At 40.8% G+C, this 16728-nt stretch overlaps 2 protein-coding genes across 6 annotated transcripts in view; one reads left to right on the forward strand and one right to left on the reverse strand.

Annotated features, from left to right (window-relative positions):
* The window catches only part of SEPTIN14 (septin 14), a 41128-nt gene extending 27845 nt beyond the window's left edge, over positions 1–13283 (reverse strand). Inside the window, exon 1 of the mRNA XM_043914860.1 lies at positions 13174–13283. Within this exon, the coding sequence (XP_043770795.1) occupies positions 13174–13236 (63 nt within the window). The 5' untranslated portion in view covers positions 13237–13283. The remainder of the gene's footprint in view (positions 1–13173) is intronic.
* Positions 4149–16728, forward strand: part of LOC122701661 (28S ribosomal protein S17, mitochondrial) — a 33063-nt gene continuing 20483 nt past the window's right edge. Inside the window, exons 1-4 of one of the 5 annotated variants that reach the window (XM_043914855.1) lie at positions 4149–4299; positions 9679–9764; positions 15141–15267; positions 15873–15965. In XM_043914855.1, coding sequence (XP_043770790.1) covers positions 9681–9764; positions 15141–15267; positions 15873–15965 — 304 coding nt within the window. In that variant the 5' untranslated portion in view covers positions 4149–4299; positions 9679–9680. The other 4 variants (XM_043914850.1, XM_043914851.1, XM_043914852.1 and 1 more) reach the window with 4 other exon arrangements.

The following is a 16728-nucleotide window of genomic DNA, read 5'->3' on the forward strand; positions in this document are numbered from 1 at the left end:
GAGTGGGGTGCCATTGTATCTCAGAATTTGAAGTCAAGCAGTATAAATTTAAGATTCCCATGTTACAGTCAGTAAAGAATCCCCCTGCAATGTAGGATACCACCTGCAATGCATGAGACCCAGGTTCAATCCCTGGGTCAGGAAGATCCCCTGGAGAAGGAAATGGCAAAAAAGGAAGGAAATGAAAAAATTCTAGAGATCTAATGTACAGCATGGTGAGTATAATTAATGATACTGTATTGTATACTTGAAACTTGCTCAAAGAATAGGTCTTAAGTGTTCTTCTCCCCCCAAGACACACACACACACACAAAAACGGTAACTACGTGAGGTGATGGATATTTTAGCTGTGTGTGTGTGTGTGTGTGTGTATCAAAACACCACATCATACACCTTAGATATATACAATTTCTATCTATATTTTCAATTTTATCTATATTTAAAGTTTTATCATTTTCAATTATATCTCAATAACTCTGGAAGAAAGAGAGGATTTTTTAAAAATAAGAATATCTCTGTGTTACTGCCGACTCTGGCAAGTCTGCAGAAGAAAAATTGAAAACCAGAAGTACAAGTTAACTTGTTTTTTAAAACCCAATTAATGGTACCTTAAACAAGCAGGGGTTTACTTCTCTCACATAAATCTAGAGCTGAAGTTTACAAGGTATAGTCCCTGGGCCCCTGAGGACGCTGACTCTTTTTCAGGGGGCCCATAAGGTCAACTTTTTTCTAATAATACTAAGGTTAATTTGCTTTTTCCACTGTGTCAGCATTTGCATTGATGGTTCTAAAGCAACAGTAGATAAATCTGCTGCTACTTTAATCAAGGTAGAAGTGGTGGTGGTTTAGTCACTCAGTTATGTCCAACTCTTGCTACCCCATGGACTGTAACCCACCTGGCTCCTTTGTCCATGGGATTTTCCAGGCAAGAATACTGGAGTGGGTTGCCATTTCCTTCTCCAATGGATCTTCCTGACCCAGGGATCGAACTCGGGTCTCATGCATTGCAGGGAGATTCTTTAATGACTGAGTCACCAGGGAAGCTCAATCAAGGTAGTGAGTATCCATAAAACATTTATACCATGTGTGATGGCATTCTTGGGTAAAACAAGTTATGTGGCTATGAGAAATAGTAACTCCTTATTTTATGGAATGTCAATTTCAACTGTAAAAACAACTGACACATACTAGTTTTTTAGGCTTGGTTATTTCTAAGACAGGTTCTTGAAAATAAATGAAGTGTGCTTTGTAACAGAAAGGAAAAGAACTGAAAATACATGTTGTAAATGGTAACATTTGAGCTTTAAGTTTTTGGAGAACTTGTGTCTACCATCTTGACAGCTTCCAAATACTTAACAAATTTTCCCAAAAAGATTAGTGGTGACATTAACAAATATATGTTTTTATACTTTATAGTGAAATATGTCAGCCCTAAATAAACTAGGGTTTTCCAACCTCAGCACTGTAGACATTTGGACCTCTATAATCCTTTGTTGTGCACTGTAAAATATTTCACGGTATCTCTAGCTTCTATCCAGTAGATGTCAGCAGCAGTCCCAGAGTTTGACAACCAAATCTCTAAACATTGTCAAAAATTTCCTGGAGGATAAAATCATACCCAGCTAGGACCTACTGAGTAAGGTAACTCAGTAAATAGCTATTTTCCAAATAGCCAATGTGTGACATTACAAAGTCATACATGAGTTCAAGATCCATTTGGAGAATGAGACAGACAAATAGATTTTGGTGACTCAGACTGTAAAGAATCTGCCTGCGATGCATCAGACCTGGGTTTGATCCCTGGGTTGAAATGATCCCCTGGAGAAGTGAATGGCCTACCCACTCCAGTATTCTTGCCTGGGAAATCCCATGGACAATGGGGCCTGGCAGGCTGCAGTATAGAGTCACATAGAGTTGGACACGACTGAGCAACTAACAATTCTACTTTTTCAACAGATTTTTATGTAGAAACAAAAAGTGTATGAATATGGTTTCAGATTCTACATTGCAACTAATCTCATCGAGTTTTGGTAGAGTATCAAAGAAAAATAGTCACAATTATGTGAGAAGACTTATTAAAGGATTCTTTTTTTCCAACTAAGTATCTATATGAAGCCAGATTTTCTTCAGAAACATCAACCAAAACAACATAGTTCAGAAGATTCAAGGTAGAAACAGATACAAGGATCCAGCTGTTTTTTTTCTCATTTTATGGTATTAAAAATACATAATATAAAATTTACCATTTTAAGTTCAGTAGCATTCAGTAATTCACATTTCTGTGCAACCATCAGCTTCCTCCATCTCCAGAACTCCTTTCATATTCTCAAGTTGACAGTTTGTACTCATTAAACAGTAACCAGCCACCTCCACCCCACTTCCTGCCCCTGGCAACAACTGTAATTTCTGTCAGTGTCTAACTAGGTATCACTTATAAGTGGAATCAAATAGTATTTGTCCTTTTGTGACTGAATTATCTTACTTTGAATAATGTCTTCAAGGTATTAATCCATGTTGTAGTATGTTTCAGAATTTCCTTCCTTTTTAAGGTTGAATGATATTCCATAGTACACGTATAAATACCACGTTTTGCGAATTCATTCATCTGTGAATGAACACTGTATTTCTTTCACTTCTTGGCTATTGTGAATAATACTGCAACAAACATGGAGATGCAAATATCTCTTTTGAGATCCTGCTTTCAATACTTTTGGTTATCTACCCCAAAATGGAATTGCTGAGTCATATTGTAAGGCTATGTTTAATGTTTTGAAAAATCGCCAAACTGTTTTCCACAGCAACTGTACCATTTTACATTCCCATCAGTAACACACAGGAGTTCCAATTACTCCACATCATTGCCAACACTTGTACTCTGTTTTTTGAATAGTAGTCATCCTAGTGTCTGTGACTTGGTACCTCACTGCAGTTTAACTTGCATTTCCTTAATGATGAGTGATACTGAACATCTTGTCATGTGCTTATTGGTCATTTGTAGACCTTGCTTGAAGAAATCCCTATTAAATTACTTTGCCTAATTTTTTTAATATTCATTTTTATTTATTTGGCTGTGTCAGATCTCAGTTGGGGCATGGTGAATCTTTAGCTGTAGCATGTGGGATCCAGTTCCCTGGACCACCAGTCAAACCCAGGCTCCCTGCAATGGGAGCATGGAATCTGAGCCACTGGACCACCAGGGAAGTACCCCTTTGCTCATTTTAAAATCTGGATGCCTGTTTATTTGTTGTTAACTTACAGGAATTTTTTATTCATTCTGGACCTTAATCCCTTATCAGATATATGATTTGCAAATATTTTGTGGATTGTCTTTTCACTCTATTATTATTGTTCTTTGATGGACAGAAGTGTTAAATATTGAAGTCCAATTTATCCATTTTTTTTCTTTTTTGTTGCCTGTGCTTTCGATGCCATCTACAATAAATACTAATAACTGCCAAAAGAATGTCATGAAGCTTTTCACTCCTATGTTTTCTTCTAAGAGTTTTATCATTTTACCTCTCACATTTAGGTTTTTTGATCCGTTCTGAATTAATTTATGTATGTGCTGTTAAGTCTAAGGTCCAATTTTATTCTTTTGCAAGTGCACATCCAGTTTTCCCAGCACTGTTGAAAAGTCTCTCCCTTCCTCATTGAATTCCTGCATTAACAGATAAGCATTTGCAATCGATTTTGGTGAATTCCAATTTTATCTCCGCTAAAAGAATTCCATTGTTCTCATCAGTATACTTGTATTATACATTCAATCGTTATTACTATATCTTTAGTTTCGTCGATATAAAATTGGGGAAGGGGTGGTATTTCAGGACTGAGGAGAGCGACGACTTGTGTGGTCACCTAGGCACCGCGCGGCGCCCCCCGCTGGAGCTTCTGATCGTCAAGGGTTCTGGGAGGGTCCTGGGTCCTCTCTGAAGAAGCAGTTCTGCGAGGCCGGGAGCGGGGGCCGGGGACCGGTGGTCACCGCGGCCCTGGTGAGCGGCCGACCGCGGGAAGCGGGTGGGAGTTCCCAGCCCGGCCTGTGGGAAGAGGTCGGGCCCCGGCACCGCCGGCGCATGCGTATCGCCGAGCCGGAGCCAGCGCGGCGCGGCCGCCATTGCTGGGAGGCTTTCGTCAGAGCCTGGCTGGCCCCGGCGGCTGGTCCAGCCCCAGGGGCCCCGTCACTGGGCGTCATTGGCTCAGGCATCAGGGCCCTCATCACCTTCTCCCGCCTCGGTCCGGACGGGCGGCGGCGGCTGCGGCGTCAGGGGGCGGAGCCGCCCGCGGCGCCCTTTGTGCAGGCGGGTGAGTGCGGCGCCCGCGGGCGGGAGGCGGGCGAGGGGGCTGGGCGGGCGGGGGTCACGGGGCGCGGAGCCCTCGACTCCGAGCCCCCGAAGCGGCGCCCTCCGGCTTCTCGGATCCTCTGTTCCCCTCTCATGGGGAGGCCTCCCCATTCCCAAGATTACAAACCTATTTTCCTCTAATATTTTCTGCAATTTATTTTTGTATAGGCGTGGGTGGGTATCATTTTTGGAAAGTTTTTCCCATCGCAAGAGTATTAAAAGATTCACCTTTATTTTCGTCTAATACCTTTAAAGGATTTTTAAAATAGGGTTTTTTTTGTTTTTTTTTTTTTTACATTTTAACCTATTGGATATTAATTTTGTGATAACCTGTAAGATAGAAAAATGCCTTTTTCCCCGGTGGGCTTGCCATCATCTCTTTCCCACTGAATTGAAATGACACTTATCATCTATTCTACAGACGTTTGTGTACTCACATCTGTTTCTAGCCTGTTACACTGCTCTCACAGTTTCTGCACTGATACCATTTTGTTTTAATATAAAATAAGTTTTAATATGTGGCAGAGCAGATCCCCATAATTGTGTCTTTTGATTTAATGAGTTTTCTGTTTCTTTTACTTACTTTGAATTGTGGGAAATATTAAAGGTACAAAAATTACCATTTTCTAAGAGACAGAATTGATCATGGCACAGTAGGTGCTCTTATTAAATGGAGAATATTGAAAGTCACTCTGTTGCTGAAAACTTTTGTATACCTCCCTGATGCCATCAGGATAATGTTTTAGTTTCTTAGCAGTGACGTCAAAGCCCTTTTCTTCCAAGGGGCAAGCATATTTTAAATTTATGGCTGCAATCACCATCTGCAGTGATTTTGCTTGCTCCTTGGAAGAAAAACTATGACAAACCTATACAGCGTATTAAAAAGCAGAAACATTACTTTGCCAACTAAGGTCGGTGTAGTCAAAGCTATGGTTTTCCAGTAGTCATGTATGGATGTGAGAGGTGGACTATAAAGAAAGCTGAGCGCTGAAGAATTGATGCTTTTGAACTGTGGTGTTGGGGAAGACTCTTGAGAGTCCCTTGGAATGCAAGGAGATCCAACCAGTCAATCCTAAAGGATATCAACCCTGAATATTCATTGGAAGGACTGATGCTGAAGCTGCAATATTTTGGCCACCTGATACAAAGAGCCAACTCATTGGAAAATACCCTGATGCTGGGAAAGATTGAAGGCAGGAGGAGAAGGAGACTGTAGAGGACAGAATGGTTAGATGGCATCCCCAATTTGATGGACTTGAGTTTGAGCAAACTCCGGGAGTTGGTGAAGGACAGGGAAACCTGGCATGCTACAGTCCATGGGGTTGCAGAGTTGGCCATGATTGAGTGACTGAACAACAACGACAAAGCCCTTTATGACCTTAATATTGCATACTGCTTTGCCTTCTGTCCTTGCACTTTATGTTATAGGCGTACCAAACTGCCAGGACAGGACCGAAAACCCTCTGGGGAAAATGCATTAATTAAATTATATCAAAATTACATCAGAAAAGCCCATGTGCCAAATATTTTGAAAAATATTTGCTGTATTTGAAAAGAGCAAAGTGCTTAAAATTAGAGACATAAAATACTTGCAACATGTGTTAGAGAAAGTATCCATAATATGTAAAGATACTTGTTGAAAAAAGAAAAGTGTCGGACTTCTCTGGTGATCCAGTGGCTGAGTCTGCTATCCCAATGCAGGGGGCCCTAGTTCAGCCCCTGATCAGGGAATTAGATCCCACATGCCACAGCTAAAGACCCCACATGCTGCAACTAAGATGCAGCACAGCCAAATAAATAATAATAATAAAGGTGAAAATCTTAACTTTAAAAAAAAGGTGAACAAAGAATATGCACAGGCAATTTATAGATGAAATACAGGTAACTAATAAACAAAAAAAGTGCTTAACCTCATAAGTAACTATAGAATGCAAATGAAGACAAAGATACTTTTCACCCTTTAGACTGGGAAAGTATATCAGTATTGGTGCTAACAAAGTGTTGAGGCAAACGCAGAGGGGCAGGGCCTGGGTTGTACAATTGAGGAAGTATTTTGAGTGGCGGTATGACTACACTTAGTAAAATGTTAAGTGAGTTCACTCTGTGGCTCAGAAATTCTATTCTAAGATCTGTCCTGCTGAAATACTTGCACAGGTGCATAGGGATGTGTGTACAAAGATGTTCATTACAATATTGTTTGTAATTTGAGAAATGGATACCACTTAAATGCTAACTATGGTTAAATGTATTGTGATAGATCTGTACGGTGTAATATTGTGCTGCTATAAAAGTAGAATAAGGTAGTTTATTATGAAGTTAATAAAAAGAAAGATCTCTAAGATCAGCATTTCCAAAGCTGTGTTTTATGGAACCCTATTCCCATCAGATGCCATAAAAAGTAATCTCAAACTAGCTATATTTGTATACAATGTATAATATACTTGAAATATTCCTCATTCCCTTGGGTTCATAGGAGGAGAAACCTGTCTTCCTAACATGGTTAGTGCAGTTTTTGTTGTCGTGAATATATGGTTTTCAGGTGATTGGGTTTGAAACCCCAAGACATTCTTGTAAATTTAGTCTGGCTTTTCAGACCATGGGACCTTTTTAGAGTTTTTGCTTGGTAAAATAAGGACCTGATCCTTAAAGTGCTTTTAAATTATTCTTGAAAGCTCTTCCTATTAGTGAAAACTGGTTGTAAAATGTTAGATTCCTGGCATGTCTTGGCTTGAGTGGCTTCTTTCTCTAACAGGGCCATTGCATTGGAACCACAGTTTCCTTTCTTTCTTCTTCTTACTTCTCAGAAATGGTTTTATTCTTTTTTTCTATCAGTAGTTTTTGAGGTCAACTTTTGTGAACAGAGAACAAATGTATTCTCATGATTATTAACAGATCAATACATTTCTTTCTGTTATTGGTACTGGTGAAATGCCTGGTTTTTTCTTCTTTCTGAGGAGAAAGCCACTCTATTTGAAAGTCTTTCTGTGGGAAAGGACTACATGTTTTCTGTTCCAAGAAGAGGGTGGGAGAGGACTAAGGCTAAATTTGTTGTAGTTGCTGCTTCTGTATCTCTCTGCTCTTTGAGAAATTCTAAAACTGCTCTTTGGATCGTTTTAATGAATTCCACCTCCTATGGTGCTCTGTCTCTATCAATGAATAGTGTGTCTGTCCCTTTTTAGACTCCATAGGTCTCTAGGGAACCAACACGGCTGGAGTTCTTCTGCTGACTCTGATGCATCTCATTACAGGTGCTCAACCCAAAATTGTATCTCTCACGATCTCTGCCGGGAGGCAGATTCAAATATCATAGTGACGTATGTACATGTAGGATTGATGCCTTTAGTGAAAAACAACAACAACGACAGTGTAATAGCCAACTTCAGGAACCTCCGCATCTCAGCTCTACATGAACAAGGCAAGATCCTGAGAGTGGCTGCCCTGGGAAGCAGAAATCACTCTCATGGGTATCCACTGGCTCCTGACCCTCTCATGAGATCAGGCACCTTTAATACCTAGGACTGGCTGTTGCCTTTAAGGCACTGGAAAATCAGCCTTCAGGGACTGACAGGTCTGCTGAAGCTGTTAGAACTGGTATGTCTCCTGACTGTCGTGCCCAAAGAGAAGGCTTTGGTGACATTACAACTGAAGGACTGCAAAGAGCTGCAGTCATCCTCGGGGAGGACTGAATCCAGGTACTCAAAAAGGAAGGTGAACATTCTGAAGAATGAAAAGAGTGAAATCTCCTTTCTGTATTGGAAGGGTCATCTTTTTAATCATTTGTCATGTTTATTTTTATTTATTTATTTATTTTTGGCTGTGCTGGGTCTTCCTTTGCTGTGTGCAGGCTTTCTCTAGTTGCAGCGAGCAGGGGCTACTCTCTAGTTGCGGTGCGTGGGCTTCTCATTGCGGTGGCTTCTGTTGTTGCGGAGCAGAGGCTCTACAGTGCACAGGCTTCAGTAGTTGTGGCTCATGGGCTCTAGAGCACAGACTCAGTAATTGTGGTGCATGGGCTTAGCTGCCCCACGGCATGTGAGATCTTCCTGGATCGGGGATCGAACCTGTGTCTCTTTCATTAACGGGGATTCTTCACCAATGAGCCAGCAGGGAAGCCATAGAAGGATCATCTTTTTTTTTTTAATCTTTTTTAAAATTAATTTATTTTTTAATTGAAGGATAATTGCTTTACAGAATTTTGTTGTTTTCTGTCAGACATCAACATGAATCAGCCATAGATGTCCCTTCCCTCTTGGACCTCCCTCCCATCCCCTCCCCATCCCACCCCTCTAGGTTGATACAGAGCGTCTGTTTGAGTTTCCTGAGCTATACAGCAAATTCCCATTGGCTATCTATTTTACTATGGTAGTGTAAGTTTCCATGGTACTCTCTCCATACATCTTACCCTCTCCTCCTCTCTCCCCATGTCCACAAATCTGTTCTGTATGTCTGTTTCTCCACTGCTACCTTGCAAAGAAATGCATCAGTACCATCTTTCTAGATTCCATATATATGTGTTGGTATACGATATTTATCTTTCTCTTTCTGACTTACTTCACTCTGTATAATAGGCTCTAGGTTCATCCACCTCATTAGAACTGGCTCAAAGGCATTCCTTTTTATGGCTGAGTAATATTCCATTTGTATATGCACCACATATACTTTTTTATCCATTCATCTGTCGATGGACAGCTAGGTTGCTTCCATGTTCTAGCTATTGTAAACAGTGCTGCAATGAACATTGGGGTACATGTTCATTGTACATGTACATGTCTTTTTCAATATTTGTTTCCTCATGGTATATGCCTAGGAGTGGAGTAGAAGGATCATCTTAAAGAGAGTAGAGGAGATGCCTGGACTTTGAGTTTAGGGATGAGTTTATTCCCCTAAAGAGTAAGAATAACTCCTCAACATATGTTCTCTGCATCACATCATCTCAGTGGTCTCATCTGCCACTTGAAATCATTTGGAGACTTCAGAATTTAAAATGCTGTTGCCCAGGCTCACCTGAGATTGTTAAATCCAAATCTCAGGCAAGAGGGGCTGAGCACTGGCATCTTTTTAAAATCCCAAGTGAGTAGCTAGTGCTAAAAACCAGTGAGCACCCCTGAGCTTCCCATATGTCACAATAAATGGAGTTGTACCACAGAAGAGAGACAGCCATACTTTAAATTCCTCAGTGTAATAGAGGAACAAGAATGTCACAGTTACGTCACCCAGCCTTTAGGCTTATGTCTTAAGAGGGCTTCTCTAAACCGTCTGCCATCCTGCTACAAGACAAAAGGTGCACAATTTAGGTGCAGCCTTAATATCATTCCTTGACAAGGTTCTTCTCTTCTTTTCACAGGAATGCCCTCTCAGGATGCCATATTTTCCCAGGAAGGAAACACAGAGAAGGAAATGAATGTTGGATCACAGACAATCATGTCTCAGGTAAGTTCAGTTTTGTTTTTGTTTTTTTTAATAATTTTATTTCTTATTTTTTGGGTTTTTTTTGTTTGGCTGTGTTAGGTCTTTGTTGCTGTGGGGGCTCTTCTCCAGTTGTGGCAAGTGGGAGCTACTCTCTAGTTGTGGTGTGGAGGCTGCTCATTGCAATGGCTTCTCTTGTCGCAGAGCAGGGGCTCTAGGGAACATGGGCTCCATAGTTGCAACTCCCAGGCTCTAGAGCACAGACTCAATAGTTGTGGTGCACAGACTTAATTGCTCTGAGGCATGTGGGATCTTCCCAGATCAGGAATCAAACCCATGTCTCCAGCGTTGGCAAGCAGGTTCTTTACCACAGAGCCACCAGGGAAGCCCCAGGTAAGTTGTTTTCCTCTCCTCTGAAATGCCATGGTGGTTCGCAGAAGGTAGGTACTTTTATTTTTTAATTCTCAGAACTAAGCCCCCGAAGTCCAGAGCCTTTGAGATTCTTGTGACAGATGTGACATATCTGTATGTGGTGTTTCCCACTCACCTTCCATGCCTCTTTATAGCTCTTCTCTCCTTCAGCATTTTTATCAGCTCGTAGAGTCATGTCTCTGCTGGATGTTGTAAAGGCAACACAAGAAGCCACAAGAAGCCATAGACTATCTGTTAATAGTGCATGTGTGTGTGCTCAGTTGTGTCTAACTCTTTGTGACCCCGTGGACTGTAGCCCACCAGGCTCCTCTGTCCATGGAATTTTCCAGGCAAGAATACTGGAGTGGGTTGCCATTTCCTACTCCAGGGGATCTTTGCGACCCAGAGATCAAACCCACATCTCCTGCATTTTCTGTATTGGCAGGCAGATTCTTTAAATCACCCTTCCCTTAAACAGCTCACTAGAATTGAAACACTTGCCATTCAGTCTTCAAACAATGAATGATGCCCATGTCACTGACCACTTGGAGGTAATGAAATTAATATACCTGAGGACCTCTGCTGCCACAAATTAATGTGACAAATTAAGCCAGCTTCAGCATCCTTCAGCAGTCCTTCCAGTGAATATTCAGAACTGATTTCCTTTAGGATTGACTGATTTGATCTCCTTGCTGTCCAAGGGACTCTCAGGAAAGTCTTCTCAAACACCACAGTTAGAAGGCATCAGTTCTTCAGCGCTTCTTTATGGTCCAACTCTCACATCTGTACATGACTATTGGAAAAACCATAGCTTTGATTCTGTGGACCTGTGTCAGTGAAGTGATGTCTCTGCTTTTTAGTACGGTGTCTAGGTTTGTCATAGCTTTTCTTCCAAAGAACAGGCGTCTTTTAATAACATATAATTTACCCAGTCATCATCCTTATTGTCTACTTTCCCCTACTGAAGTTTCATAAAGGAAGAGAATTTTAGTCTCTCTTGTTCACTAGTATATCTCAAGCCCTATAGGTGGCGCATAGGAAGCACTGAATAAATATTTGTTGAACAAATAGGAATTTTGCATATGATAAACGTCACATCTCAAATCAGTGGTGAAAAGATGGTTTACTCAATAATCGATGATATTTCTGTGGAGCCATGTGGAAAAAGATGAAGTTGAATCCATACCTCATACTTTACATTAGAACTATCTTCAAATTGATCAAATATTTAAATTTAAATATTTTTGATTTAATTTTTGTGAAAAACTAAGCCACAGAAGTTACACAAGAAAAAAATGGGAGAATTCCTTTATAACTTACAACTGAGAATCCAGAAGCCATAAAAGAAGAGATTGATGAGAGAGAGACAGACAGGAGAGAGAGAGAGAGAGAGAGCGCGCCAGCTGAGCAAAGGGCAGAAGACAGAAAGGAAAAGATTATTTTTGGAACCATAAAGGGCATCCAGGAGAGTTAGTGGGGCCCTAAAGGACCTTTCACAGGACTTAAAGGATAATAAGGAAAATCTTGTCATGAGCTGAAGAAAGGGGACACTTGAAGAAGGAATTTTGGTTAACAGTGTCACCTTCAGTAACAAGAAAAATAGGGACTATACTTAATGGACTCAATGATATATTTAAGGAGATTTTCAGGTAGAAGATTGAAAGTGCCAGCTGTCAGCTTCTGGCTGGTTAAAGTAAAATGTGAGAGGAAAAGGTAAACTAAATAAAGAACTGTTACATATAAAGGAAGCAGACATGAAAATATGCTCAACATCTTTAATCATCAGGGAAATGCAAATCGAAACCACAGTGCGCTGTCTCCTCACACCTGTCAGAATGGCTGTCATCATCAAAAAGAACAGAAATAACAAATTTTGGCGAGGATGTAGAGAAAAGAGAACCCTCATACGCTATTCGTGGCAATGTAAATTGGTGAAGCCACTATGGTAAACAGTATGGCGGTTTCTCAAAAAACTAAGAGTACAACTATCACATGACCCAGCAGTTCTACTCCTGGGTATATACCCCCCCGCAAAAAAAAAACTAAAACACTAATTCAGAAAGAAACATAAACCCCAGTGTTCAAAGAGACATTATTTACAATTGCCAGGACATGGAAGCAACCTCCGTGTCCATGAAGAGATGAAAGGATAAGGATGTGATGTATGTATACAATGAAATTACTCCTCAGTCATAAAAAAAAGAATGAAATTATGCTATTTGCAGCAATATGGATGAACTCGGAGGGCCTTATGCTAAGTGATATAAGTCAGAGAAAACAAATACTGTATGATATCACTTTTATGTGAAATCTGAAAAATACAACAAACTAGTGAATAAAACAGAAAAGAAGCTGACTTGTAGATATAGAGAGAAAACTAGTAAGAACCACTGGGGAGAGAGAATGGGGGAGGAGCAATACAAGAAATAGGGGATTAAGAGGTACAAACTATTATGTATAAAATAAGCTACAAGAATCTACAACACAGGGAATATAACCAATATTTTATAATAACTATAAATGGAGTATAACCTTTAAAGTTCATGAATCACTACATTGTACACCTGTAACTTACACAATATTGTACATCAACAGTATTTCAATTTTTTAAAATGTCAAAAAAATATAAAGGAGCTAGAAATACTGAGTTTGAAAATAAAACTTTCTTATTCACACCTCTCAACATGTGCCCAGCTCAGCTACATTATAGAATTGCTCTGAATTGCTGTTTACTTGAATGGGAGTGTCTATGGCAGTTATTTCTATGAGTTTCCCACCACTTTGAGTTTGTGAAGGATAGAGGGTGGGGCCAAATACCTATTTCTTCAGCTCACAGAAAGAAAAATAGAAAGCTTTCAAGGAACCATACCTGAGGAACTATGCTCCAAGAGCCTCATCTGCCTGTGGACCTGGCATAGATGATAAGATCCCAGACTTCAAATTGATGCCATAACGGGATGAAACGTAGGGGTCTTGGGAAAGATGAGTGAAATTTGCATGAGGAAGGGATGTGAATACTTACCTTCAGAGGGTAAACAGTAGCAGGTTGTATTTTCTGAAAATGGCACAATTTCTCCCATTCCATAGGCTCCTCTTATACTGATTTAACTCCTCTGTCAGGAGAGGTATGATTGTGTTCCTTCCCCTTGGATCTGGCTTGTGACTGTGGTGGAACTGAAGCCACGTGACTCTTGAGGCTGGATGAAGAAAGGTGGTTCTCTTGGGAACTTTGCATTTGGCATCCAGCGACCATGCCATGAGGAAGCTTGGGCAGCGTGTGGACAGGTTTGTATGCAGAGGACTGAAGACACCTGGCCAGGCTCCCAGCTTTCAGCACTGACTTGCCAGCCACATGAATGAGCCTCTTAAAAGTGAATCCTGCAGCCCCAAGTTGAGCCTCCCAGCTGAAACAAAATGGAACAAAGATGAGCTACTCCTGCTGAATTCTGCCCATGTTCCAGATTCTGTGAATAAAATAGATGATGGTTGTACTGAGCCACTAAATTTGGAGGTGGTTTGTTATACAGCAGTTGATACCACCCCTACAGAGGTGAGCTTTACAATATGTATCAAAATTGCAGATTCATATACTCTTTTGCCAGACACCTCCTGGGAAATGGATTCTAGAGATAGACTTATATGCAATAGCAAAATAATATACATTCAAGATAATTCATTGCAGCACAATTTATAGTAACAAGAGTAGAAAATAGCTAAAATGCCTGTTAGTAGACTAGTTACATAAATTGTGGGACATTCACACAATACCACACAGCTATAAAAAAAAGGAGGAGGAAGAAATCTATGAACTGATGTGGAGGGATTTTCAGTATAAACTGGTCAGTGAAAAAAATCAGAAGCAAAAGACTTCTGCTACTTTGTGTGAGAAAGAAGAGGAAACAAAAATATATAAATGCATCAAATACTTGTTTGAGGGAAAGGAGACATTGGAAGGATAAACTTGCATCTAATGAGATTGGCTACTTGTAGGACTTAGATGGAAACGGGGTGAAAAGAGGGAATGGAGGTGGGCAGTATGCGAGGGCTTAAAATTGAAAATAAACAGAAATAAGTGAGCCAAACTGTATTTCAAATTACTGATATAACCACGCTGAAAAGGAGTTAACTTTTGAAACTAAATCATTACTTGTACTCTATGTCCTCAGGCTAAAAACAAAAACAGTTCTCAATACTGGACTCTCATTTGTAGGCTTGTTCTGTGCAGAGGCATGTTCCCTGGTAGCTCAGCTGGTGAAGAATCTCCCAGCAATGCAGGAGACGCCAGTTTGATTCCTGGGTCAGGAAGATCCCCTGGAAAAGGGATAGGCTACCACTCCAGTATTCTTGGGCTTCCTTGGTGGCTCAGACTGTGAAGAATCTGCCTGCAGTGCTGGAGACCAGGTGTCTCATGGTCAGAGAAGGGAATTACAGATATGAGAAGAGAGGATAGAATGAACCCTGCTATGTTGGATTAGATTTAGAGATATCAATATGGACCCATGGTGTTTTGTTTTTTTTTTTAACCAGTCACTCTCTTGACCTATGGGTTTTTTGTGTTTTTTTTTTTTTTTTGACCTATGGGTTTTAATAAATATCAGTAAATACAGGGTTGGATATGGAGTTGTGTGTGTATACGTACATCATTGTATATGTTCCCCTCTTTCCTAGATACGACCCCTGAGAGGGCCTAGAAGAGATGGTACTCCAGTAGCACTGGATGCAGCTAGTACCCAGATCTTGGGGTCTTAGTGCCATTTTTCATTAAAAGGAACCAGGCATAGCACTTAAGGATTTGACCAACAGGGCAGAACATGGCAGACTGCCTCCCTGTATCAGCTGGGGAAGCAGAGCAGCTCAGTATTTAACCACTAGAAGGAATCAGGGATCCTTTGTCTACTGCACCACCTTTGACTCTTCCCCTAAGGGCCCCTGTAAAGGGAAAAAAAAAAAAAGGTTTCTGGCTGAGCAGGGATATACTTGATGTTTCAGGAATCACTGACATTCCAGGACGTGGCTGTGGACTTCACCAGAGAAGAGTGGGACCAGCTGTACCCTGCTCAGAAGAACCTCTACCGAGATGTGATGCTGGAAAACTACAGGAATCTGGTTGCACTGGGTAAGGAGGGCATCTCTGTGAGTCATGTCCGATTCTTTGGGACCCCATGGACTTCGGCACGCCAGGCTCCTCTGTCCTTTACTATCTTCCAGAGTTTTCTCAAATTCATGTCCATTGAGTTGGTGATGCTATCTAAACATCTCATCCTCTGTTGCCTGCTTCTCCCTTTCTTTTCGGTCTTTCCCAACATCAGGGTCTTTTCCAGTGAATCAGCTCTTCTCATCAGGTGCCCATAGTATTGGAGCTTCAGCTTCAGCAGTAGCAGTCCTTCCAATGAATATTCTGGGTTGATTTCCTTTAGGATTGACTGGTTTGAACTCCTTGCAGTCCAAGAGGTTCTCAAGAGTCTTCTTCAGCACCACAGTTAGAAAGCATGAGGCCAGAATGGAAGAAAGCCAATCAGTTGTGGACACAAGAGACCTCTGTTTCCTGCTTTCTCCTCTGGTGAAATGTGTTGACTTTGAGATAGATAGCTTTATTTTGCTGCCTTGGAAGCCTCCCCTTTCCAAATCCAAAGACCCTAAAGATAAAAAAGTTTGGAAAAGAGTTTTGAGATTTTTGTTCCCTGTGTAAAATTCTAAGATACACATTTTCCTCTTGAACAGGGCATCAACTGTATAAGCCAGAGGTGATCACTCAGTTGGAGCAGGAGGAGCGGTGGATGATGGGAAGAGTCAGCCCACCAGACACTCATCCAGGTGAGAAGAGAGCATTTGAGTATTTGTGACTCAGTGAAGGAAAATAGGCACTTTTGAAATACTTAATGGAGTGTGCTCTGAACATCTTAAATCCCTCTGGGATTTAAAGGATATCAAGGCATTTTTAATGGGTTTGGTCCCTGGGTTGGGACTATCCCCTGGAGAGGGAAATGGAAACCCACTCTAGTATTCTTGTTTGGGAAATCTCATAGACAGAGGAGCCTGGCAGGCTACAGTCCATGGGGTCCAAAAGAGTTGGACACGACTTAGCAACTAAACCGAAGCCGCAGCAGAGGCCTTTTAAAAATTTCAGTTCATATTTGACATTTTTCTAAAGTGGAAATGACTATTTTTTTTCTGATTAAACAGATAAAAAATATATATATATACTTACAATTTTAAAATTTTGCACAACACAAAAGTTATTTTGAAAGTTCTAGTTTGTTCATAAATACCTTGATATTGCAAATCTCCACAAAGCACTTTCTTACTATTTTTTTGTTCATACATCCTTTCAGGATTCTTTAAATCTTTTTTTTTTAATATCAATTTATTTATTTTAATTGGAGGCTAATTACTTTACAATACTGTAGTGGTTTTGCCATACATTGACATGAATCCGCCACGGGTGTACATGTGTTCCCCATCCTGAACCCCCCTCCCACCTCCCTCCCCATCCCATCCCTCTGGGTCATCCCAGTGCACCAGCGCAGAGCACCCTGTCTCATGCATCAAACCTGGACTGGTGATTCATTTCATATAC

Source organism: Cervus elaphus, chromosome 10 (genome assembly GCF_910594005.1).
Source record: "Cervus elaphus chromosome 10, mCerEla1.1, whole genome shotgun sequence".
Taxonomy (NCBI): Eukaryota; Metazoa; Chordata; class Mammalia; order Artiodactyla; family Cervidae; genus Cervus; species Cervus elaphus.